The following is a 27,709-nucleotide window of genomic DNA, read 5'->3' as shown; positions in this document are numbered from 1 at the left end:
AACAAAACTCTTATGGTGGTAATACAGACCAAGAAAAATATCTTGGTTTGTGTTCATCTTTACTCCCCAAATAAAAGCCACAGGACAGATACCTGCTAATTGCTGTTTTCTGGAGTTCTGGATTCCTTGGATCTGCACCAGTAAAATAACAGTTTGACTGTGGAGCCAGATTTCCTATTGCCATGCTTGTACCTTTGTACATTCAGATGCAGTTGGTACCAAGAAAAATTGTTTGCAGCAGTAGAACCTACACTAAAGTTTCTGTCCTGCTACTCCAAACATTCTCTAATAGCCTTTATCCTACTAACCATACAGGGATGGACACACTTGCCAAGAAAACTAAAATAGTAAAGAATAACACAGTCTCCTAATTTTCAGGCCCACTGTCTCACAGTGCCAAATACCATTGTGCCATACCACACTGCTCTTTCTACCTTAACAATCAGAAGCAATAATATAATAATAGTCTAACACTTCTTGTTTAGCTGCAAGGTTAAAGGCCCTATTCCTGAGCACTTGGCTGGAGGCAAAATAGACAGCTGAAAGCACATGCAGTGTGATGAAGGTACACTCCATAAGAGACTCTTCCTCTTCCTCCGCTCCAAAATTCATATTAATATAAGAACAAGAATTTCTAGCAGAGAACAGTAATCCAAAGTCCTCCTCATTTTGCTTTTCTGTTTATGCCACTCTTAGTACCCATGAGAACAAAGCAATAGAAATGAGAATTTCTACGACTTCACAGGAGTATAATACTTGACACATTTTTTTCATTTAAATACATTTCATTTCACACCTTGCCTTAGGTGGCAGAGAGGACTACATAAATAACAGGAAGTTTCCTGGTAAAGCAGGAAGCTATTTTTAATTCTTTTCAGAAGCCCTGCAGAGAGATATGGTAGAGTGATGCTGTACTCTATCTTTCCTACTCATATGACCAGCACAATGGTTGCAAGGACTTCCTTGTTTGGTAACCATAGCACCACAGAACCATCCAAACCTATGCACTGCTAACTTCAGGAGGTAGACAAACCAGCACTGAAACCAAGGCGATGCCAGATGCTCAGGCACATGTCAACTTTGGAGCCTTCTAAAACTGGATTGAGGTGTATCTTTAAATGGGGGTGTAATCCTTAAAGATCCATGGACTGGAAACCCTGGCATCCTCAGCCCAGGTCAACCTGAATTAGCAGTGCAGCCCCTTCTTTGGTAGGATGCTTGGCAGGCAGGCAAATTTTGGCTTCAGCTGGGGTTGCAAGCTGACTGCTATAAAGATGGAGGCCAAAACAAAGTTAAAAGTCAGAGCTTTAAAGGGTTCCTTCCTCTTGGCTGGAGCAGGATCCCAAATACCCCCTGGCCCCAGGGACAGCTTGGGCAGTGAGCTGTTTTGGAACTGTGGGCTCTAGGGCCACAGGCTCCTTGACAGAAACTTCAAAACCGTGCCTCTGCAGCCCACCAAGACCAGGAAAGAGCACTTCAGGTCTGACAGATTTCACAGAATCACAGAATAATTTCAATTTGAAGGGACCTTAAAGATCATCAAATTCCAACCCCTCTGCCACTGGCATGGACAACTTCCCCTACACCAAAGTTGCTCGAAGCCCCAACCAACCTGGCCTTGAACCCTTCCAGGGATGGGGCATCCACATCTTCTCTGGGCAGCCTGGTCTAGTGCTCACTCACCACTCTCACGGTATCACATTTCTTCCTGATATCTAATCCAAACCTACCTCTTTCAGTATAGAAAGGCATTACCCCTTGACCTACCACTACATGCCCTTGCAGGGAGTCCTTCTCCAGATTTTTTGTAAGCCCTCTTCAGTTACTGGAAGGTGCTATATGGTGTCTCCAGAGCCTTCTGTTCAGGCTGAACAACACCAGCTCTCTCAGTCTGTCTTCTTAGGAAAAGTACTCCACACCTCTGATCATCTTCATGGCCTCCTCTGGGCTTGCTCCAACAGGACAATGTCTTTGTCTTAGAGTCCCAGAGCTGGATGCTCCAGCTGGATACTCCAGACCAGGTTTCACAAGAGCAGAGTAGAAAAGTTTATAGAAAAGTTTTCTATCTTTCTTGTTTAAAAAAACTGACTAGCTGACCTCTGAATGAATTCTTCCATCCTGGCCATAGGGATGCATTATGTAAGAGGAAAATATAAAAGCTTCAGACAGTATCATAATTTCACAGAGTTAGTAAATTTCTCTAAAATTCCAGAAAAGTAATTTGCTGTGATGCCATCAATCCTATGACTTTTAATGCTAAAAAATAAAATAAAAACTCTCCCTACTCATCTTAATTATCTTGCTATGGCCAAGACTGAGATTTTCTTTCTAATCACACATTAACAACTATTTATATATCATGTGTCAGCTGGAAGTGAACTAATAGAAGGACAACAGTGTAAGAACTTGCCTTAACCAGAAACCTTAATGGGTCATTTTGCCTTTGACTTTTCTACAACTATATTTAATTCTTTTTCCATGTCACTGTTCAAAGGACCCAAGTAAAGCAGTCCATCATGGGAACTGAACACAAACTGAGAATGCTTGTACTCCTGAAACTAAACTGCAAAGTAAGTTGAAGCACAAAGTGTCTAGATTTTTAAAATGATACAGTTATATCTGTACACTGTCACAATAAAATATGTATATCAAAAACATTACAAAACATCACACTGAAACACAGTGATTCAATTTAAGACCCAGATTGGCAGAAAAAGAAAGCAGACATTAAAACTGCATTCTTGTGGATATTGCTTGAAGGTCAAGGCAATAATACTCTTTATCTCTGAAAGAAGCCAGTGTAAGTTTCTCTGAAGGTATAATACTCCACTGCTTCTAATTTCCTACCTCTGTAAATTCTGTCATCAGTCCAGTGATCAGCCTGTGAAGAAGGATTGGTGCTTCTAAAGTCTCTCTCCAGCTGGTTATGTAGCAGTGGAAGCAGATGCAAAGACATTACAGAATGTAGCACCCTCTGTTTAGTGACTCATCTATTCCTTTGATGCAACATATGAAGAACTGTGCAAGTAACCTTGCCCTAACAAATAGAACAAATAATCAATAGGCAGGAGGAAAGCTGAAGTTCACATGCAACCATAGTTTGTTTTTTTCTCTCTTTCCACAAGATACTTTCTTTAAAATATGGACTAAGTTCATCATTTACATGCATCATGAACCTCCCCCTCTTCCGCTTTATCTGCCTATAAAGCATTAAAGTGGTGGGAAAATACTGTGACTGCTTCTTACTGATTACAGTACATTTTTGCAACAAAGTAGTTGGGGGACTATCAGGATGAACTCCAGCTGACTGCCTTCAGTCCAGCAATATTCCATATAGTCAGGAACTAACCCTTGAAGCACTTCCTTCTTTCTTAAACACTGCAGTGAGAAACACTGCCTAGTTATCTGCACATCTTGAGTGCTTCTCTGTATTTCTTTAAAGCAAGACAGAGAGGCATTCAATAGGAATTTGCCTTTATTATGTAGCTTCTACTTCTGTTTCTGCCATTACCACGTATCAGCTCTGTTTTTGTTCCCCAGCCAATTCTTTTCATATTTTCCAGACCATTCAAGTGCCTGTGCCCAGTGCCACAACGAATAAGTCAGTATTACTTCTTAAGCAAGCAATTAGTTTTGATTCATCTCTTTTCAAACCTGTAAGGGAAATGGTCAATTAAAGAAACCAGTGGAAAGAAGTTGTTGCTGCCACTACCATATGCTGGCTCTGAGCCACAGTCTATCTGATATTTGCAGGAGTCATGAGTGTGAAATCAAGGTGGATGAAGGTTTTTCTGTAAAAACAGTGTTGGTCCACTTTCACTCTTCTCCTGGAAAGAAGTCAGACAGCTCCTTCAAAAGAGCTAAACTCAAAAATGTTCCAAGTCAGACTGCCTTGGGGAACCAGGGCAACCTCAACCAGGATTAACTCATCCAGACTTTTACCCTACTCCCAAACCTGCACAAAGTTCACAGACAGGGGCATGTTTGGGATTCTGGCACCAATGACTGCTGCTATCTGAAGTAGCTCAGACTAGGATTAGGTCTTTTGGATGGAGATTTGGACATGAAAGTCTATTTATTTCAAGCTTGTTTTCTTTTCCACTTCTGTTGGTCTGGAGTACAAAAGTTTTGCACACCAATGCCCTACCTTTGCCAACCTTTAGGAGACAGCATCTTTCTCCCTCTCACAAGGAAAACACAGCAGGAGATGATAGCTTCCACCAAGTTCTGACTGCACAGCATCTTTGTTTTCCTTTTCAGCTGTGGTTTTCCTTTGATATCTCAGCTGATAAGTATTACTTTGCTTTTCTTTGCATCATTGACAACTTCTTATGCCTTGCATTTTTGTATTGGAATATGTAACCTAACAGCTAGAACCTCTGACATGATCCTATGACATATGATTTCCAAGTGGAGGACAGAGGGAAGGAGTGTATGGTGTAACCTGTAAGCTACATCTGATAGGTGCTGTTTGGTCTTCCCTTCTCTAGGGAAGGGAAAGTAACACCTAGTGAAACTAAGGTGCTAACTTTAGTCTTCAGCGTGTCTCACTGTCAAAAGCCGATAGATTTTGTCACTTTTCTACATGTGTACAACAATAATCCTTCTGTTTTGGTTTTACACCTGGAATCGGATGCTGGATGTGAAGTGACTGTGTCACTGCCTTACTTCCTCTGGAGCATTCATTGCCATCTTTGCACTTCTGATGACTAAGATGTCAGAAGAAATGTTGATGCCAATAACATTGCATCTTCTCACATGGACTCATACCAGAGCTCCTCTGTCTCTGTGACTGCTTGCATTTTGAACGTCTTTTTTTTTTTCTCTCTGGATGATGCTAATATGAATGGCTAATATTTATGTTGATTACATTTTGTTCTTGCTCATGTTGTATGTCTTCGGGCAGTAATAATATCAAGCCTGTTATTGCAAAACGAGTCAGCATTTTCAAAAACTGCAGTCTTCAGTCCCCAAATGCTTAACCCCATGAGAACAGTTTTGCATTAATAGTTATAGGACTCCCAAGGCTTGGGCCTGGACTAGCTGGAATTGTAGTACTTAAGATGCTGATGTAAGTTGTGACCTCTATTTCCCCCTAAAAAAGTCTCCATTATCACACGTACATGTGAATGGGTGCAGAATAGTTGAAAGAGGACACATTAACTTAGTTAGACATTAATTAAACTTGCTTTGGTGTCTCTTCCCTCTAGTATTTCGTTTCAGAGAAGCGGTGAGCTCTTCCAGCTTAGTGGTCTAAGGGAACCATTCCCTCTGCTACAGGCAATTCCTAGACACTGGAGTCCCAGTCCTCCAGTGCTCATATTTTTTAGTCCCATTATGGAGCTTGACCAGAAGATGAGAAATATGCCCAGGTTCCAAACTTTATCTTCTTTTGGCATCGATTTCTATTTGCATTACAAGTCCCTGACTTCACTATCATTAAAAGACCTTTGTCATACTGAACCATAATAACAGCTCCAAGAAGTGTTACATATTTTGAACTGGTATAAAGCACATTCTCTTACCACATTTTCCACCTTCTCTGTGGAAACATCTCCTGATGTTGCCTGCTTTGGTTGTAAGGACTGGAGCCATTGTAGGTATTCCTCTGGACTGACTGTAGCACAGTAAAAAGAACAGTGCAGCAACTTTCTAGGAAGGGTTTTTTAAAAATGAAAACAAAATCTATTGACTGGAAATTATCTAAATGTGATTATAGCCACTGCCAGGTCTCTTGGCAGTGTAAGCTGCCAGCTTTCCTTTCCTGTTTTTTCCTTCCCTCTGATAACATATGTAAACAATCAGTAGTACACATCAGAAGGTTTCTCTTAGGCTTACGTAGGACCTGCATACACACAATACGGGATGGCGAAATCTCCATCAGGCTCATTCTGTCATAGGGCAAATTTGCATTTGCAGGACATAAAACAGCATGATGGTAATGGAACTATTTGCAATTCGGGGAAACAGATGCTGAGGACAGGGTCAGATGACTGGAAGCTTCTGCCCAAGGCACAGCATGACATGAAAATTGCATGGTCCTGGCTTCTCACACCCATCCCATGGTTCATTCCCATTTGCCCCTCATAGGCTGACAGAGGCAAAGAGATCATTACTGCAAAAGCCAAGGTTCTGGAGGGTTTAATAAGGTCTTCATATTTTTCTCATCCTAGTACATGGGGTCATTTGATAAAGTTGTCAGGGAGCCCTGAAGCTACTGAACACTGCTGGACTTCATGATGCACATCAGCATTGCTCACAGGTATTGTTTCACACTGTACTTGCAGGCACCAGTAGGGGCATCAGTATATTTTCAGAGGGAGTTATTTTTACATGAAAAATAGGATTGTGATACAGTCAAATGAATCTGGGGGGCATTCAAAAATATTTTTAAAAAAGGATTTTTATACTTCCAGGTAAGCCTTTCCCACTTTCCCATATTAAATCTTCCATCAGTTCTACACACATTTTAAACTTGGTTGAAGCCCTTTAAATGTCTTTGTGCTCACCAAACTACCTATTTGGAGCAGGGACAGAACATTACATAAAAAGACAGAAGAAATCAGAAATTACTGATGAAAACCAAAACAAACAAAAGAAGTTAAAAATATGGGCAAAAGTGCACCCCAAATCTCCCTCTGAAATGAAATTTCAGGAACAGGGGGACAATGAAACTTGAGCTGGGTAACCAAACTTTCTGCCTTGTAAACTCAGACCTGGGACACTCCAGGATAGTTCTGAAACTTATCAGGTTTGATCACTGAAATACTTCAGAGGCATTGGAGAGTGTGACCAAAAAATTTATTGTTTTGCCTTTTTTTGTTTTCTTCACCAGTGTAAACAACAGAGAATTATGTCTGTGAAAGAATCCTTAGAGACACTGACTTTGTGAATACCCTTGATTTTAAAGGAAATGTGAATGATGATGTTAAATGAACCCCTGGCTCAAACAGTTGATCCTTTATAATCCTGAGCTTTATTTAAGCAGAAGTGAACAACACCATTAGGCACAGCAGAAAGCTTATTAATATTCCAGATAATTCTCACTGAACTATTAAGCAGGAAAATATGTTTCATTATTAAAAGTAATTTGCCAGAATATTTGAAACTGTGATGTTGGACAGAGAGCAAGACAAGTACATGGCAAAATGATATGCCAAAGTGATAATTCACAGACAAAATGTGCTGTTCCTGTACCAAGAAAGTAGTTGTAAGTCATGCATTGCTTCCTCCTCACAGCAGGTCTGTATTGCAGACTGGAAAGGAGAGGTGTAAAAAAAAGGCTTGAGCATCCAAAAGGACATGTAATGTGTGTTCTCCTCACTACAGAGAGCTTTGAAAATACCTCACCCAGAATAGCTGCAGAGCACACCGACTTTGTGGTTGACTGTAAGCAGCAGGAGATGGGATATCCACAACGCTGTGCTGCCCCACATTCAGGTGCACTCATCTTGGTCACTGTATCTTGTCACAAACCAGAAAGCCAAGCTACTCACAAGTGTACTTTCACTACTATTTTACAACCTGTCAGGCAGTCAGATTTCTGCTGCTTGTACTTGATGGCCTGCTCTGCTCCAGAAGGTAAGAATAAGAAAAAGTCACTAAAAGCTGGGCTGTTTTTATTTCATTTCTTGAGACTGACTCATACTCCCCAATTCCTTATCCTTAGGGAAGATACAAGGAAATGATGTAATTATTTTTTGGCTTATTTTCATGCTTTGGGCTTTTTTTTGTTTTGATATAATTTGTACTGGGCTGGTTTTTAATTAATCTGTATGGATTGTGCCAAAGTTAAAGCCTGAGCTGTCTGTCTCTGTGTTCTCACTTGTGATAGGGATGTAATGGTTAATGGTTGAGGGTAAGAAGTATTGTCACATGATACACCAGGTGACCCATTAATAATTACTAGGGATTTCTGCAAGCTTTCTTTTGGGGATGAAAATTTAAAAGGATAACCAAAATGAAATTTTAAAAGTCTGCTAAACTTTTAAAGAAACCTAGGTTTGAGAGATGCAGTTGTGATAATTCCTACAGCTCTTGCTGTAAACCTGGGGTGGAAGGGGAGATACTTTACACTTTTGTGTTTCATTAAAAGAAGAAAATCAGAAACACCTTGAAGATGAAACTCCTGGTCTTTCATCACTGAACTGAACTGAGACCTTATCTCTAAACATTCTTGTAGAGAGCCTCCAGTTCAGATTAAAAACTAGATCTGAAGCTATCTGTAGACCATCAGGAAACTTTTGGTTTTGCAAAACTGAAGTGGAAAACTGTACAAAAGTATCTCCTTATGAGAAGACAAATACACTTGTGTTGTTCTAGGACCAGGACTACAAAGGGAGACAATGTAGCCAGAGGCAGAGGATGTCCAGAAGCTGAATATAGGTTTGCGTTCTCCCACACTCAGAAAGGAGCTGAGCATGGCTGTGTCTGAAAGTTTCCTAAACTAGAATGATATTTCAAGGCAGGAGTGAAAAAGACATTCTAGAAACTGGTTTTAATTAGGGAGTGACGTACCAGGAGTTTTGGAGTCACAGCTGACTGGCAGCTCCCCGGGAAGCAGCATCTTCCAACTCTCTGGGCAAACTTAGCCTCTCATCTGGGGATAGGAAAAGTACAGTTTGGGACACTATCCTCAAAATATAATTGGGAAGAATATGGATCAAACTGCATATTGCACAAAAGAGGATGGCAGCCTTTTACAAGGAGAAATCTTTCCAGCTCCTGAGCTCACAACAAACAAAGCCCTTTGGAGAGCCCCAGAATTGTTGCATCAGAGCTGGTCTGTCTGTCAGGTCTTTACAGCAGTAACCTGCAAATTGACAGACATACCTCTGAATATGTGCAAATGCACAATCACAGGTGGCAAAAGAGCCCCCAGGTCAGAATAAGGAGGCTTTTGGTGAGCTCAGGCATATTGGTGGCAGTACAGCACATTTGCTTGAATTTGCTGCAGTGCCTATCATTTCAGGTGCCACCATTCCCTTGGGCAGGTAGCAAAGCAGCCTCAAAGGCAGATTGTGGGTATAATCTGTGGTGTGAACAAGGGTGTACTCTATTAATCTTAAACAGAAGCTGAGATGAAGTTCTAATAGCACATACTAAGAACTTTAGGACATAACTGCTATTTTAAGTAACCAAATCCCTTTATGGATCAGACCCCAGTGGGAGAAATTCAAGAGCATTAGCACAAAGCCAATGGAGTACACTACTAGAGGAATTTTCCTTTTTTCACAATCAAATGCTTTTTACCACTCACTTTACATTCCTTTCTATTGGATTCTGGAAATATGCATCCACTCAAAATGTGTCTGATCACTTGTTGAGAACAAATGCAAACAAACATATACACAAGAATTAACTGAAATTAGATTTTGTACTTATACCAGCAGCTGCAGAAGAACCTTGTCTGAGCTCTAGCAATCCAGCCAAGGAACTGAAATTACAAAGATGAGTGTGAATAACCAAAATTAAAACATTTAGTGCAAAAAGTTAGCCAGCAATAGTAAATGAAATTCAGCAGCCTTTTAAGAGCAAAATAATGATTCACTCAAATAAACAAACTGGAAATCAGAAAGGTGAACTGTTAAGTATTGAACTTTTCTTCTGCTCTTTGAAACATTAACATTCCCTTGCTCAGGTGGGAAACTGCATAGTAATGAATTGACAAAAGCTGAATTCACTGACAAAGTCAAAATTAGCATGCAGAAGTTCTGACTTCTCATCTCATGATCAATACCTCAATGTACTATATGATATCAAGCACATTGCTTTAAATGAAGACTACATGATTTTGGACTTTTTTTTCACTCTTTATGCATTCTCATGAATGAGAATGAATTCCTATGTAGTGCAGGGTCTTCTTTGATCATAGAAAAGATCATTAGTCTGTTTTCCTGATTTGGCAAACCCATCACTTTCTCTTTTTTGAGAATGAAGCTAGGAGACCAGTTTTTCATAATTTTTATGTGAAAGCCACAATTTTTATCACTTGATAAAATAAAATCTACTCTTCTGAGTTGCATGTAAAGCACACATGTAAGGATTTCTCTGCTTACATAATGATTTAGTGCAGCTTGCTTTCTCTTTGCTTCATCAAACACACAGAGGGTGCTGGTCAGAAAAGTATACAAATACACATTTGAGTTTTATCATGCAAAATTGCTTGATTTGCACACTAGAGAAAAATATGCAGTGCCTTCCCAAAGGAAGGCACAAAAATACAAACGATTGCCTCTATATTTACCATTTTGGTTCAGAGCAGCAATGCAGTTTTGCAACAAATCCCACCCGCTGACTGTTCCCATTTACTGCACACTGGCTCAGCTCCCAGAGTAGTTTTGCTGCACAGAAGGACTGAATTCCCTTTGCAGGGAACTCACCCTCTGCTCAGTGCACATGAAATGCACTCCATCAAGGATGTTATGAGTCCAAACCAACCAGTGAGCCTTTGGGCAGCTTTTGGACAGCCTGCATGGTGAGAAGAGCCAGTCCAAGGGATCAAGTTAAAGGGTTAAAGGCAGTCTGAAGTTCAAATCTTTGCAATATTTATAAGAAACGTACTGATTCTCAGCACTAACTACTTCAATATGGTGATCTGTTTCTGTTATGAGGAATTACTCATTAATGTAATCAGAGCTAGTTCATGAGACAAACATAAAAGGGAAAAAAGTTCAAAAAGCATTAGACAGGTTTTTGCCCAGTATTTTGAGAGGCATATCTATGTGTTTATTTAGCATGATGGTAGTTCCTCTACAGCCCTTGCTATCATCTCCTCCTATGACATAAAAAATACAGCTAAGATTTTAGAGATGAAGCAAGATACCTTTGCTTTAAATTAACTTAGATGAAAAAAATCTGAAATGGTAAATTTGAAAATACGGTACCAATTCTGATCTACTATACATGAACTGAACAAATGAAATAAAAAAAGAAAACATCTCATCTTTAACCTACTACACAGTGGGTGATTCCTGATCAGACAGACATGATGGTGGTCTCATTTTACAACTGCTAAAGCAGCTGTAGATTCTTTCAAAATTATGACACCCAGGAACTCATTAATAAAAATATCACCAAAAAATCAGTTCTACACTGTCTACTACTCCTACAGAGAAAGACAAACTCATCACTGATCTAAATACTGGGGATTGTGTAAAGGCCATGGTTCATGTTCAAATTAAGTTTGCTTTGGAGAAACAGATTTTTTTTTAACCTAAGCAGTAATTACTTTACAAGAATTATTACTCATGACTGAAAATAAGAGCTAAGAGAGCAAATGGAAGCATTTTATTTTAAACCTGAATGATAAATGAGAATTTTTTAAGAAGGCTTTATTAATTGCAAAACTCTTGTCACCAGGACAGAATCTTTCCTTTGCTTAAAAAGATAAACTCATTTAAGATGATGACAGTGCAGTGCTCAAAGGCAAATGCACATAAATTGAGTTTACTCACTTTCAACTTGGGCAATACAAAATCTACCCCCTTTTCAGTTCCTCGCTGATACTCCTTCTTGAAACTAACAGCAACAGTTCTTTTCTTCAGTCTCAGTTTTTATGGTGCACTTCTCTGACCTTTCAGAAAGTAGGAAGAATTCCCAGAATATCTGTAGATGCCAGTGCTCTCTCCCAAGCATTATTCATATTTGCATGTTACTGTACCAAGTTATTCCAAGTAAGAGCAGCTATCTGGAGTGAAAAAGTTGGTGCTGAAGACACTGTTCACCCAGCATATGTTTCAGGGGATTTTAATTTGAAGGAGCTCAAGCTGGACCCATGACCTAAAAACTCCACGAGTCATGTGAGGACATTTGGGAAGTCTCTTCCAGTTTAATTGCTTTGTAACTAACTTTGGTTCTGGCACTCCCAGATCTCCCTTCATCCTGAACAAGCAGTGTAAGTGGGAACATCTGGGAGATTAATGTACCACAGGTATATCCCCCGAGCTCTTGCTACCCCTCTTGGATTCCTACCTTATGACCAAGCAGATACAGATAAAAGAAAACCCAGCCATGCTGCTTTGCTCTGAGCTCTTGGTGATACTCTGGTTTCCACTCCACTACACATTCTCATAGCCGACACAATGAAGTACAAGGGAAAGGAGAAAATGAGCCAGCTGCCTTGCTTTATTTTGGGCAGCATTTGTTTTCTCTCCAGGTTGTTCTGAGCAACAGTAAGGCACCATTCTCCTGACTTACAGGGCTCTTTAAATCTTTCTGCTTCTCTCAGAAACAGAGGATGAGGGTAGGAGCTGTCCCATTCACAGTGCCATGTGGACCCCTGTGTGGTATCTGGCATCTTCCAGTCACTCTGTACTTCACAACAGTATTTGTGAAAGTAGGGGACTAAATTAAGCGTGTCTGTATCTCAGAGAGGCAATGAAAGCAAACATTAGTAAAGTTTACTTCTTTTTCTCTAGTCTTCCTGTCACAACTATACTCTTTGACAAAGCAGAGGAGAGGTGTCAAATATGACAAGGATGATTTATTTTTATTGCCCCTTTTGCAGTAATTAGCATATTTTTCTTTTGATTTTTGTTCTCCTGTCTTCAGTTGCTCCCTCATTCCCATTTATTTTTCCCCCCCTTTCTTCCTTTCTCCCCCTTCCTTGTTTTGTTTCCCTCAGGTTCTTTCATTGTCACATTGTGCTCCTTCAAATGCTGCACACATTTTGTCAATGGAGCCTCTGTAGTGGCTGGAAACTGAGAAGACCCTGTACTGCTGCTTGCCAGGCAGCGGGGGACCAGGGATTTCTCAGTTTCCAGCTGCTTTTGAAGCAGCACTGATTGGTTTCTCTTGCTGCTGCAGAAAAGGCTGGCACATGGGAGTAACAAATTCAGCATGTCCTTCTGGCCTGTTTTCAATAGATCTGCAAGTGCCAGAACAGAGATGGGGAGCGATTTGACGCTGTCTGCTCAGCCACCCCTCTCTCTATTTACCAAAGCAACAGTGTCCCGTTTGCCTTTCTACCAATTTTTTCTTAACTTCTGCGATTTCCTTCTCTGCCTCATCTCTTTCCAGTTCACTACTGCAGCTTAGCCAGTTTCAGTAGAACCTTAAAGACACTTTTCTCTTGCGCTTCTTTTGCAGCAGTATTTAAGCTGAGCAAACACAGTTCTATTGCTCGGTGAAGTGCTACTCAATCACTAACACAGTGCAATGGCTTAAAATGTGCAAGTAAAAACAGAGTAATAACAGCTGCATTTGTAATCAACATAAGGGACAAGTCAAAAGTTTCCTAAGTTTATTAAGGCAAGACAACCCTTTGAATATTCCTTTTAGAAGATTTCTATAACAACAAAAAAACCTCAAGCAAACAAACAAACAAAAAAACCCCACCACAAACAATGGGAACATATTTAAATATTAAAAGCTTTTTCTCCCTCATGAAGTTTTAATCACCTCCAATATGTTTGAGGAGCCTCCTATATGATGCTTAGGAAATGCAAAGACTTCAATTAGGCAAATTCAAGGGGCTAATCTGTGAGTGGTGAGTGCGCAGAGTAAGCAGTGAGAAGGGATGCAGTACAAAAGCAACAAAAGTCCATATTAACCATATACGTGCCCTAGGCCACCTGTAAATCACCAAAACATTGCTTTCATAAAAATAGATGATTGTGTATTATTAATCTATTATTTCCTAATGGTCATTTACCTGGCCATCAGGCATTAGAAACTGCAGACATTACTGCAGACAGAATTCAGGGAACAGATAGGAAGAAGAGAGGTGAGTAGATTTGAAAATTAGTTCAAGGAAGATATGTTAAACTTATATGTTAGCATATAAGTGGGCTGGGGGTAAAAATCAGGCCAAGGCTCCACCAGGCAGTAAATCCAAAGTTACAACAGTTAATCCCAGATCAAAAACATCACTGTCTCTTGATGCAATGTATTCAACTGGCACAACTGAAGGCGAAAGATTAAATTTGTTCAAAAAGGCCAAACCTTCCCTCTGTGCCATTTGAGTTTGACCAAACATCACTTTTTCTCCAATAGCTGTCAGTGATGCGGCATAAAGAATAAAGCTGGCATGAACAGCCATGATGTGTACATACCCTGTGTGCTGTGTGACTCAACACGTTGTGCCTGATGTGGGCTGAATTTATGTTGCCCAGAGATGTAGTAACTTGCAGAATTACTCTTTACAAGAACATATCTACAACTTTGGAGATAAAGGGTAATGTTAATGAAATAAAAGAGTCAATATAAAAAGTTAAACTATTATTCTGGACTAGATTTTCCCAACAGCTCATCTCCCACTTAAGTACCCCAACATAAAAGCTCGCACTCAGCCCCTGGATGCTGCAGGGTTTCAACATTAGACTCCTAAGGTGTATGCATAACTGGATACCCACTAGGCTGGACACAGTATAGATTCATTTCATCTAGGCAATTAAGAAAAATAAACTGAAGTCTTTTTTTCCTGCAATGATAGACTTACAACATAGAAATTAGGACTATGGTTTGTCCAGGGCAGCATTTAAGTATGCCACATATGATTGAGGAAAATGGAATATTCCACAAACAAGAGCATGGTTTACAGGTAAAAAATCATAGAACAAGAGCACCAACACAGTTGTTTGATTGCTCATTCAGTAAAAACTTCACTTTTATCAGAAAACTTATTTTATTAGTCAGAATATATCTATTCTTGTGGTTTACATTTGCTTGTCACCCCAAGACCTGTAAAGTTCCTCCTGAATAATGAAGTTCCTTATTTACCTGCAGAATACATGAGACCAGTTCTAAATTTCCCTGTCATTATGTGAAGAATATCACAGTATCCTAGAATGGTTTGGGTTAGAACGGACCTTAAAGACCATCTAGTTGTTATGGGCAGGGGCACCTTCTGCTACAAGTTCCTCAAAGTCTGAACTGCATCCAGAAGGATGACTGGGAAACCCAGACTATTCCCTACACTAATCTAGTCACTGGCTGGTCAAATAAAGCCTCCAGCAAGGGTGCAAGCAGGCATGGAAACAAGATGATTTCCACAATGTAGCACCTCTCTGTGGTGAACTAGACATACAGGACAATCACTTCTATTCGACTACTAAATTACTTTCAGTGCCCACACACTAATTACACACATATCAATTACCTACAGGTTGAAGGCTTTCTGTCCTTTCATTTTATTACTAATATCCTCACAGACCCACTCTGCCAGCTTCCCATCCCCTGCCTTTTCCTCCCTAAAACTGGAGATACAAAATTATTTACACTTAATATACATTTTATTATGTAAATGAATCTAAGCTATACATTGACAACTCTTCTGCAACTTTTACTTCAAATGCAGTTCCATAGGACCAGATGGTAAAAAAAAAAAATATTTCTTTAGTTCTGACCCACTGCTGAAAGCCTTCCTAACTGCAGTATAAACTTGTGGAGTTCAGCTCTGTATGGAATGGCTCAGGGAAAGTGTCCTCCAAGTACAGATATGTAACTGAGCTGGTGAGGTTCTCCAAGGAAACAAGCAAAGGCTGCTCTGCATGCCCTCGCAGGCTCCAGAACCAGCTCTGCGGCTCCGGCAGCTGGGGTGTCCTGGTGCCAGTGAGGCCAGGAAGGTGGAGTCTGGAAGACATGTGTGTGCAGCTACCTGGAGGTCTCCTCTTCCATATCATGTTTCAGTCAAATCATCCAAGAAGGCTGTCAAACATTACATGGACTGGAGAGGTTTTATGCAAAAATGACGAGTGATGCTTATTAAAAAAGCAACTGAGGACAGAACCTAACAAAAGTGTGTTTACTTGTGCCAAAACCACCAATTATCAGATGAAATGTCAAAGATTATGTATATGGTAGTGCTGTGACAGACACTGTAGCTATGTGAGGCAGGAACTACAGCAGTCCTTCGTGTGTTTTTGCTAGCACAGCATAGTTTCTAGTTATTTGGCAATGAGCCTCACTTGAAAAATGTTCTGGGTGCAGCTCCACCTGCCCTTTTCATAGCTTTCCAGAACTGCTGCCTGTTTCTCTCACCCCATGCTGGCACTGCTGCCTGATTTAACAGTGCTGATGCTGAGACCAAACTAATAAACTCACTAAGTGCAGACGCCTATGCACCGAGTATTCCATTTTGATGCAGCACCAAAACACGGGATGTAGCTCTGCAGCAAGCTAGCCCAGACCTAAAAGGAGGCTTGCACTTTTTATCTCTATGCCTTAACGTACTGCCAGCTAACGTACCTCGAGCTCTAGGCCCCAAGGCCTGTATGTGTATGTTCAGCCAAGGGTGCAGGGCAGCACTAAGTGAAAGGTTTGCAGCGCCTGACAGTAATGCCTGATGTGTCACTCCAGTGGTGGTGAAGCAGCCGTTTTTAGCAGGAGAAATGAATTACTCACTAGCTGTTGTTAGGCCGAAGCGATGCTAAAACTGCTCGTTTGGTTTCAACATCACAGTGACACAGTTGTACTCATCCAGTTTCCAGGAACTGTTCAGTTTGCGTCAGTCAGGGCTCTCCACATCTCGCTCCAGCACATGGCATAAGCCCCAGAAAGAGATCTGCATGGACAAGCTGGGATAAGTGGCAGAGATTATCTTGCTGCTGTTACAGAATAACATATCCAAGTTTTCAATATTTACCATCAAAGCTTTTCCCATTTAACTGTTTTCTACAGAAGACTTTAACAATAGGAAAGGGGGAAACACAGAGACCCAGGCACCCTTTCAGCAGTGTTGCGTCAATTACAAATACAATGATCACTGGGTCTGGGCTTATTGGTGACAGTTTTTCTTCCCTTCAATTTGTGTTACGGCCTGAAATCACAAAGCTGTGATCCCAAGAACCTCCTTTGTAATGCATATCAACTTTTGTTGTGCCCCTTTGTTCCCAATGTGATGGAGCATTGTGGTGCCTGTGTCCAGGGAGCAGGTTCGCTTTATTGTTCTTGTAAATATGTACTGCTGGGCGCAGCTCGGTGGAAGGCATTGAGTTTGTGCATGACTGACGCCGACCCGGACAACTGCTCTGACCCCCAGCAGATGGTGGTGCAGGGACTGCAATGATCTGGAAGTAATAGCATGTGCCATTTCTTTTTGTTTGGAACAGACAGCCAGACCCTGTGTTTCCCTCCCCTGCGCAGCAACAGCTGTATATACAGTAGGGACCGGCGCACCCCTAACTGTCACTCCAGCCCTCCTCCTCCACCAGCAATCAGAAAACCTTGGGCTCTGATACTTCGTGGAGCTTAAACACTACATGAACCCCACATGGCTCTTTCCAATGTTAATAAAATTGTGAGCACTGGGGCATAGATCAGTTGCTTTCCTAGAGAAAAGTGAATAATAGTTAAATATATCTACTACCCCTGATATTAGATTTTGCAGTGATGGACTTGCTGTTTTTTTACCTCTGCACAGAAAAAGAGATGGTACAGGAGTCAGTATTAACTGAGAATTTTAACTTTTAGACTACAAATAGCCTGTCTGCAGCTTAAATAAATTTTACTTGTAATTTGTATTTATCAGAGACCAGAATAGGTGTTTGTTTTGAAAGGAAGGTGAAAAGTGGGTGAAAGCCCACAAGTGATGTTTTCTCCAAGGCCATGGGAGATTTACAGCTTTGAAATGACAGCAGAGCATTTGATTCTGTGAGAGGCCAAATTTTTTACAACTCACTGTATATGAGGCAGCTCATCAGAGGTCAGAAATGACAAATTATAGCATGATGGAGTTAATAATCACTCACTTTATGTCTGACCTGTGTTACCAGTCTCCATAAAACTGTCCTGATGGTCCAGAAGGGAAGATCCCTGGGATGGATGGAGCAACTGCTCCATGCTCCTCCCCTCTCAGCCCTAGCTGAAATGGCTCTCAAAGAAAGGGGCTGAAAACCAGGGGCACTCTAAACAATGTATTTCTGGCTGCTATAATGCTTCTCGGAGGCTTTCAGCTGGCAGGTCAAGAAACAGCAGACTTGCAGCACTTAAAATGAGGAACAAAGGTAGGACAGCAGTAATAGCAAGGAAATCCTTTAGAATTTTTCCCCACTTTTTACTGGCATAGACACCTCTTGAGGATTTTGCACACAAGACCTCCAAGCTATAAGCCCATGTTCTAACTGTGAGACCATTCTTCTGCAAGAGGAAATGTTGTTTAATTCAGTGTTATCTCCCTATTTCTGTGCAGAAAGAGGAAACATCTTCTGGGCTTTCCTCTCTCAATATCCCCACATTAATGAAATATTCCTGGGGGAAGCCAGAGTCTCCCAGGGCACAGCATCACAACACCACTATCAGGTTACATTCAGCCTCTGTTGCTGGGCTGGTGCTGAGATGTCTCATTATCTTTAATTTCAATATTTCATCCTACACTTGAGAAATGACCTTGTAAAGTTTGCTGAGACCAGCTTAATTCTTGACAAGCCCCTTTTTGAAGAAAAAGCAATGTTAGGAAATCCCTGCTCACCTCCAGTGTAAAACCACCTTGGGTTAATCACACATCAGGGTTGGGTCAAGAGAAACCTCTTTGAATTTCTCTTTGTATGACATGTAACGAAAATTATTGTTCAGTCTGAATTTTCCAGACTTTCCTCATCTTGATTCTAGCAACAGTACCTCAAACAACAAACACTTAAACAGAAGTATGTTTACTTTCTTGACTAATCCCATTAGCTTTAATGAGTCTAATCGCACTAGTAAAATTATGCATGTGCTTAGCTCTTGGCAAGGTCAGTGCCAGTAATGAGGAGAAAAACAAACTGATAATGAAACCATGAGTAATAAGAATGTCTGGATATCTGCATTTCTAGAAAAAGATATGGCTGTCTAGAACATTAAAAATGAAACATTACTTGTTAAGATTAAAGAAGAGAGAGTGAATCCTGAACCAAGAATGACAGTAAATAAAATTATAGAGAAATTCTTTAAGTAATTATCATCTATGACATGTCTTCAGTTACCTCCATAACAGCTGTAAGACCATTACCTCACTTGTGACTTATCTGTTCATCCATTCATTTATATGAAGGTCATCAATAGGATATCCAAGCACTAATGAACTTTAGCATTAAAAGGTCATGTGTAATTCCCTAAGAGGAAAAAATTCAAAAGGTGTCAGCCACCCTGGATCTGAGCAATCTTCTCAGGCAATTTTCATGGAATTTATTTTCAATAATTCCAGCCAGAAATAGTCTATTTACAGGAGGAGAATTGTGGAAAATGGTCTACGGAACAGCAAAATGACAGTAGTATGAAAGCTAGACTAAGTCCACAACAACTAGAACTTTTGTAACCCAAATAGATATCAACATGGCAGTATTACAAGTTAAATATTTTTTAGGATTACATGTTCTTTGGTGATGCCTTTAGACTATCTTCTGTTTCAAGATTGTATAACTTACTAAGCGATTTAAATAAACAGCCCCACAACAAGTATTATCTTTATAGACCATGGCCACAGACAGTCTGTAAGCCACTAAACACACAAAATTAGTTTAACTTCTCTATATAGGACAAGAATGAGGTTTACCTCTCACTAAATTCTCCAAAGAGCATTTATGTGGTATCCAGCTTTACACCTGTGAATCAATTAAGTTTGTAACTCCTCTCTCTATAGACAGAATTCCTGTGTGCACATATTTGTATGTAGAATTATAGGTTAAGGATTTCTGTCCATATTTCTTCCTTTGACACAGAGTGTGGTTATCACTGGGGAAGGACTTTCCTAATACACAGTAAAATGGGATGGTTTGCAATAGCAAATGGATTTTTAGTGATAGTTTTATCAAGAGGTCATGTGCAGTTAGTGGTTTTCTCTTATAGTAGGCTGATGAATTTTTTTGGTACCCTCTTATAGTTAGTCTGAAATTTCCTTAAGCATTGTTCTGTTACATATTCCTTGTAAGTAAGAAAAATGTGCATAATTAAGAGTGTCTATTTGTGTTTTGCAGAATCAAATGACTTTTCATTCTTTGTTTTCAAAAAACCACATTTTACTTACAGATAGAGGTGAAGTCTGTCAACATATATTTTCTCAAAGAGAAATGAGAGACCAGACTAGCTGAAAAAATCATCTCTAATTCAGTCACTAAATTACAGGCTTGGGGTTGAGTGTAGATGTGAATTTATACACATCAGTGAAACAACAGAACTGCAACAGCACCTCTGGTTAAAATGTTTTCCTGCAAAAAACTTCTGTATTCATACCAATACAGAACTGTAGCACTACAAAATCAATTTGTATTTATATATGAATAAAATCAATAACACATCTGGAGTAATATAATCTTTAACTCTTCCTTTTGTTTTGTTAATTATTTGTGATAATTCACAGTCTAATCAACTAGTTCAATCCTCCCAATTTTCTTGATTTCAGTAGGATGCAAATAACTTCCTCAGGTGTCTTCAGCTCACAGTCAATCCTACAGAGATCAGACAAACTGAAAAGAAGCTGCATCCTGTACATTTTGGAAACACGGAGATTCTTACACTTTATCCTGCTGTACTCCTTGTAATGAATGACTTTGTAATCTCCATCCTGTGGTTTAATCTTAGAACTGCTTTGGCGCGTGCACACGTTAGCCATGGCAGAAGGTCAGGGCAGCAGAGCAGCCCCGCTGCCGGCAGCACCAAGGCAGTGCCGGGGAGCCCCTGCTCTGCTGCTCCGGCGAATGCTGGGGTGCAGGGGCTGGCACTACCCGGTGTGTGGGGGCAGGCTCTGCCAGCCCCCAGGGCACTTCAGCTTCGGATGATTCACTGATGTCCGGTGGTACCTGAGGATGAGAGATGGCACCAGCCACCACTGCAGAGGGCTGTGTATGGGAGGCAGGGCTACGGGAATGACCGGTGCCACATTTAACTGGTGGACAGGCATCGTGCACGAGTGGAGGAATGCTGTGTAAGGGAGGCTCAGAGGTGCGCTCTCTGAAGAGCCCAGTAAAACTAAGGAGGGATACAGGGTAGTTTACATGCAAACTGTAAAAACATTGCACCCAATGGAAAATAAGTGAAGATACTATTCTGGGGCAGGAGGAGGAGCAAAATTTAATACAATGCAAAGTGTCTTAGCAGGCTATTCTAGAAAAGTATTTAAAAATAAGAGGTTATAGAAGTCAGTCATCAAGCTGTTCACACTGGTAACCTATATAACCATATGATGTTATTACTGTTAACTCATCTTCCCTCCCCCTCTTCCTTCCTAATGTTTCCTATACTGCTTGCTTCTTGTCTTTACACTAAAAGAACACTCTGGGAAGGGACTGTACTTGATTTCAAGGCAACACCATAGTGAGGCCCAAGCCTGACTGTAGCCTCTGGGGACTCCCACACCAAGGTATACTTGTACCTGAACCCGCATTACGACTCAGATTCAGATTTTTTCTTTGCTCTACCATCCTCTTTGAGACTATGACACACAAGCAAAAACTGTTTAACAATGCTCCTGCTGCAGACTGCTAACTAGCCTATTCTTTCTTCTTGTCATCCTTAAGACAATGTTGCAAATTCTCTGAGCTGTGTTAAACATCAGCGTCCATTTCAAAGAGCAGACACTTTTGACACTGAGCTGGCTGGCTAACAGCTTAAGCGATAACTTTTGTTGGCATACGCACCGCAGCTCAGATCTAAGAGATGTTCTGTGGGCAAGTGCCTGTTTATTTGCTTTCCTAGACACGCGATTGAACCACACTGTACATCCTGTGCTTATGAAATCCCAGCAGGGTTGTATCACAGTACCTACCACTAGAATGTGTGATTTACACCACCTACAAACTGCAACATCTCAAGATAAACCTGCTCCTTATAATGAAGATCCAGATAACTGCGGGTCTCACTACCTACAATGCTTTTTAAGGTCACTGAGTTTTCAAATAGCTGGGATTTTACAGGACACACTGTGAGATGTTTTTTTGTAAGACAGGCTGATCTGAGATGGAGTCTCTTGTCCCCTTGCCTCTCTCTCATATGCTTCTGCTAAGCACATAAGAAACTTGCGATTGCTTCTACACAAAAGTGTGCAGGTCTTTTGTTTTCTCATCTTTCTCCAAACCAGCGAGGTGGGAAGCAGTTGCCAAATGAGAAGCATAATAATTAGCTAGTGCTGTGCCCAAAGGAATGAGCTTAAGGGAAACCCAGAGCCAAGGCTAAGCTGGAGAAAGTTTGCTCTGGACTGGTCAAACAAGCTGTTGAAATCTTTGGCCTGGTTATCACAGCCTGCATCTCATGCTCCCTGCTCATGCCTGCCCTTCTCCTCCAAAGCTGGGCTGCTTGAGCACTGCTTCTGTCCCGCAGTACCATGGTGGGACAACACTCCAGGCCAAAAGACCTCCTCCCTGCCCACACAGAGGGCCCGAGCCCTAACGATTCCGTGGGCTGGTGCTAGGCTCCTTGTCTTTCCTCCTCTTTCCACACAAAGCAAGACTGAGAGGACAGGGGAACCATATGGATTCCCATGATGAAGCCCTGAGATTCACTAAGCACGGCCAAGTGGCTCTGTCCATATACGCTCATGTTGGTGAATCCAAGTTCCAGGTGGTCCTGTCCCCCAGTCCACAAGTGAGAGTAAACTGGATTTCCTGCATGGACAGCCTTCCATTTCCAAAGGTAACTAATGATTCTGAGCACACAGCTGGAGTCACCTGGCAGGGCATCTGCTTGGAACAGGGGTGAGGCCCAACACTTGTGGAAATCACATCCTTCAAAGATGCCTCCAAGCTGTGATTCTCCAAATTGTCTCTGAAGTGACAGGACTGATTCAGAACCCTTTTGACAACCTCAGCTGAGCTTAAATCAAAAAGTCAAACTACTGATTTGCATAGCAAACACAAAAATTTAAATGTTGTAAACTGGCTATTTAAATTTTTCTACCTCAGCTCTGGAAGTGCTTATATTTGTTACAGGCCAGAAGGTGAGGTCTAGTTCCCTGAGGTAGTGGATGCTTTCAGTTTCTAATAAAGTAAATAGAAATTGTTCACACTCGATGTGAAACACAAACTTTTAGCAGCAAGAAGAAAATTCAATGCATAAACAATACTAAAAAAACCTTTGTGCTTATTATCTTTTCTTCCACCAGCTACTCACATCAAGTTCAAGCTATTGTTTTTGATTTCAATAGTATTCCTGGCCTTTTAAACTGCAGATCATTTATAATTTAAGAAAATAAAATCAATGGTTATTTGTTTTATAATGCACTGCTGTCAGTGATGGAAAGGACTACCATGGTTTCTATGATTATTAATTCTTCAAAATAATATACCTGCTCCAGTATCCAATTAATCTGGTTATTAATCAAAGTGCTTTCATTGCAAATTATTAAAAGAGGCCAGATACTGCAGATTGTTGTGTGCTGTATTTTTAGATTTTCCAGTTTGATTCAAAACACACTAAAAGAGGGGCCCCATAAAATAACCATCAAGAGACAGTCCATGGCAAACATCCAGAAACTATTCTTAATGAAATGGAGTTAGCATGAGCTGAGAACATTTTTTAGCCTTAGGAGAAAGAAAAGAAAAAAAAAAAAAAAAAAAAAAAAAAAAAAAAGAGAGAGAGAGAGAGAGAGAGAGAGAGAGAGATGTTTTTAGGAAGAGATTTCCAAAGGGATTATAAATTGCTCTTTGCAAACAATACAGAGGATTTCCAGTATGCATTGTGCCTTTGCCGAGAACTGTGCGTACAAGGGAGCCAATCAAAGTCCTCTCGCATCTAATGAGGAGGGGGAAATCATGACGGGGAAAGTCCCTTAATGACAGGAGACAATAGCTGTTTGTACAGTGACACGTACAGAAAACTCTGTCACCAAGGAATCTCTTGGAACATGATTTTACTTATCTGAGACATTCTTCACTGAATTAGTATAAACAGTGAAGCGCATATGTGGGCGAGAAATCTGAAATCTTATTTATGGGATTACTGAAATGTTATTTTTTCCCCTAACTTGGAAGACAGCAGAGGTACAGAGCTAACGCAATAAAAAAGATGTGGGTTTTGGAATCTCAGCAATCTTTAATCAGCGTAGCATTTGTCCTGAAGTTAGACTGACATGTTATACTAAACACAGAGGAAGTTGAAACAGACAGAAATCTTGGTGTAAAATGATTGTTTTTCAAACTTGGTCTCCTAATGGACAACCAGACCCGCACCCTGAAGGGGTAATACTCTTAAATGAATACAAAATTGTGGGTTTTTTTTTTGTTGTTGTTTTTTTTTTTTTTTTTCCGTATCAAGACGTCGGAGCACGGCCCGGCAGCTCCGTGTGAGACAGCGCCTGTCCCCGTGCCCACACAGCCGCCTGTCGCCACAGGGCTCGCTCCGCTGGCTGGGACTCTGCCAGTCGCCTCTGCTTCTGTTTGCTAAACAAACGCATCTTACGCACTTCAGCTGCAGATGAAAACAAAATTATGAAACAGGGCTTTTAATGTAAAACCGACTTCTAAAAACAAAATGATGTTAACAATTCCACGTAAGGAACCTAAGAGGTCTTCCTAAGGGCTGTGCCTCCAAATCGCAGCGTCCTGTTCTTTTTACGGATCGTTAGACAAAGAGCTCTGTCCGCCCTGTCCCGCCGCCCCGCTCCGCGCCAATGGCCCCTCAGCCCCGGCACCGCCGCGGGTGTCTCCGGGCCGCGCACGTGCCAGGCCCGCGAGCAGCACGAGGCGGGCGGCCCCACGCGCACTTCCCGCAGGGGTGTGGGGTGGGGGGGTGGAGGCAGTGGCGGCCGTGGGCGATCCCCGCGCGCTAGAAGCCGCCCCGCCCTGCCCCTCCCTCCGCGTCCCGAATGGTTCCTCCCCCTCCGCCCCTCCTCGCGCCGGCGGGGGCGGGACGCGCGAGCGGGCAGAGGGAATCCCTCGGTTTCCCCAGAGCGCGCTCCGCTCTCGCGAGACTTGCGCCGCTCTCCGCATGCCGGCTGGCGCCTGGCTCTCGCGAGAGCGGCGCGGTTCCCACGCCCGGGCTGTTGTGTCTGAGGGGAGAAGCCCGGGCGCTGAGTGGGCGGTGCGCACCACCACCCCCCCCCCCCCCCCCCCCCCGTCTGAGTGGCCGCTTCCGCAGAGCAGCGCAGGTACCTGCAGCCATCCCCACCTGGGCTGGGCCTGCCCCCCCCCCCCCCCCCCCCGCCCCGCGCGTGTCTCGCGGGCCCGCGCACGCGCGCTCTGGGCCGCGGGGAGGGGGGCGCTCTCGCGAGAGTAGGAGTTTTGGCGAGAGTTTGTGGAAGATGGCGCCTGTTGTGACAGGGTGAGTGCGGGGCGTTCGCGGCGCCCGCCGGAGCCGCCGCCGCCCGGGGCTGCCGGGGCGAGGCCGCGCCGCGCCCGCCCGCTCGCTCCTCGGCCGCCGCTCGAGGGCACGGGGGACTGCCCTCCGGACGGCCCGCGGGCGGGCCCTGCGGCGCAAACCGCGTGGGGCTGGGGTCCCGCCGGGTGGGCGCACGGAGGAGGCGCCCCGGGTGCCGGCCCGGCAGCGGCCGCGCTCTCCGGCCGCCCCGCGGCGCGGGAGTCCCGGCGGGTCTGGGCGCTCGCTTTGCTTTCCTTCTCTCCGGCACGGACACGCCGGTCGGGACTCCGTGCAGGGTCAGTGCTCATCCCGGCCGCTTCGGAGCGGGTCCCGCTCTGAGGGCTCCCAGGGGAGCGGCGGAGCCCAGCTGGGAGGGGACCTGGGGCTGGCACGGGCTGTTCTCCCTTCTCGGTCGCCCTGGCTCGTCCCGCCGTAGGCGGGGGTCCTCCAGGCTCCCCCGGCCACGGACGGGGAGCGCTCGGACAAAGGCTTTTGCTGCTGTGGTTGGAAGTTGAGCGCGGGGCCCCAGCGCCCCTCGCACGGCGGGGCCGGCCCGGCGCTGTCACTTGGCGGCGGAGCGCTCCCGATCGCGCCGAGCGCGGGCGGGCTCTCCGCCCCTGCTAGCAGGACACCCGCTCCGTCAGCCTGGGCCACCGAGGTTCCCTTTCTCTCCTTTCTGCACACCATTCCCGGGGCTTTGTTGAGTTTTAGCTGCCTTCCTTCAAATGCTGCGGCGCAGGGAAGGGTAGAAGCCTCCCTACGCCGCTGAGCCACGCTGGATCGTAATGAATGGTAGTCTCCATCCCTTTCAGCCACACTGGGTAATACTTAATCATGGCTAGCCAGCTGCAGCATGTGTCACTGTAATAAGTGACACCGTCTTAGCCACCTACAGCTGATGAATAATAACAGACCCACTGCTGGTATACAGTACGCAATCACACCTGCAGTGTCACATTGCACGTTGCCATCCTTGCCACATCTTGATCGCTGCTGCTTATTTCAAGTGCCGTATCCTTAATTTTGGACTCCGTGGAGCAAGTGTGACCTCCCTCTCTGTGCTGAGGGAAGAGACAGTCAGGACAAGAACAGGCTGTTTCTGTACTCCACCTGTTTGTTCCAAATGAAATTTTGTCTTGTTAAAGTACTTCTAGGTCTTTCTAAAACGTGGATCTTATTTTAAGATTTCAGTGTGTCTGTGACCTTCTGTCTTCCCTGTGGGATTACATTGTCTACAGCATTGGCTCTGTGGTTAGAGAGCAACAGCCTGCTTGGGGGTGGGGTGGAGTTGTTGGTTGATGCTTTTGTTCTCGTGAAGAAGGTAGCATTATGGTATTTTGTTGTTTTGATTAGCTGCAATAGTGTTTCCAATTCCTCACTCTAGTTTGTCAAAAAATAAATAGAAGCTTTTGCTTGATTTCTCTCCTGATGAAGGTATCTTGAGGCTGATACACAATTTCCCAATTAAATGTTCTTTAGGGAAGCTAATCTTGTTTGTTGTGATTCCTGGAGTGTACTGGTTTAGAGGCTGGACTAGTTTAGAGGTTGGAAAGAAGAGAACAAATGCTTTTAAAGTTTGCTATAACTATTAGCCTGTGCTCCAGTTAGCAATTAAGTTTTTCTATGTTTCTATTAGTTTACTCATCTGAATATTTGGGTTCCATTTCCTTTTGTTTATTGGTTATTACAGGATTGTCAGAAGTGTTGTCATGTTTGTGACATTAGTTTTATCCTTTTCAGATGTCTGTTAAAATGTTGACAGAACAACTGTGGATTATTTTAGAAACACTGATCAAATAATCAGAGCGGTAGAAAAAAATACCATTTTAACAAGAGTGAAATAGTTGTTTGTACTTTAGGATTTTATGCTGCATTTATTGTTTGAGCCTATAAGTCAAATAATTCTCTGGAAAAATAATTTTGTTTTCTTCTTATTAAATACTTCCAGTATAGGTAAAATGAAATATGCTGACTTTTGTTAATGTTGTAGATATATTGCATGAAGGAGCCTGATTTTTTAAGTTATTTTTTATTAAATGACTTGGTTTTGGAGAATGGCTCTGATGCTGAGTTGTCTGTGTGTATTAGGATTAAAAATTGATGATACTCCAGTAGCTGATTTTTTTTCTTTTTCAAAATAGTTAGTATAAGGAGTTTTCTTTCTGGACTGTTCTGTAAAAACTTAGTTGGACAGGGGAGAAAAGGTGTTTGAAATTAAAAAGCAATAGCTGAAGAATGTGATCTGCAAATCCTGCATTACATTTGAGTGGGCATCACATGAGTGCTCAAGTTTGAGGTAAAGCTTTTGGCTCTTCTGCAGTCAGTGTTACCTGAATGAAACAGGTTGTTTCTTTTTCCTGCAAAAGCTATATGCTTTAGTTCAAGTTTTGGTACATAGGTTTATGCATTTTTGGGATGGAATAGTAGGAATTTCCTGCAGCAGTTTTGGGGGGCAGTCAGAGTTTGTTCCTGCTTTGTTGTTTGCAGCATGTGGCACACTCGTGCT

General features: G+C 42.4%; 1 protein-coding gene across 3 annotated transcripts in view; it reads left to right on the top strand.

Annotated features, from left to right (window-relative positions):
* Positions 1-27,709, top strand: part of RBPJ (recombination signal binding protein for immunoglobulin kappa J region) — a 143,986-nt gene that overhangs the window by 60,930 nt on the left and 55,347 nt on the right. The window contains exon 1 of one of the 3 annotated variants that reach the window (XM_041402714.1): positions 25,139-25,167. The exons of 1 other annotated variant lie outside the window; for it this stretch is intronic. In XM_041402714.1, the coding sequence (XP_041258648.1) occupies positions 25,148-25,167 (20 nt within the window). In that variant the 5' untranslated portion in view covers positions 25,139-25,147. Of the gene's footprint in view, positions 1-25,138; positions 25,168-25,320; positions 25,500-27,709 lie in introns of those variants that run through there. One more of the 3 variants, XM_041402716.1, reaches the window with a different exon arrangement.

Source organism: Onychostruthus taczanowskii, unplaced genomic scaffold (assembly GCF_017590055.1).
Source record: "Onychostruthus taczanowskii isolate IOZ18803 unplaced genomic scaffold, ASM1759005v1 scaffold2, whole genome shotgun sequence".
NCBI lineage: Eukaryota > Metazoa > Chordata > Aves > Passeriformes > Passeridae > Onychostruthus > Onychostruthus taczanowskii.
This window is presented reverse-complemented; position numbering and strand designations above follow the sequence as displayed.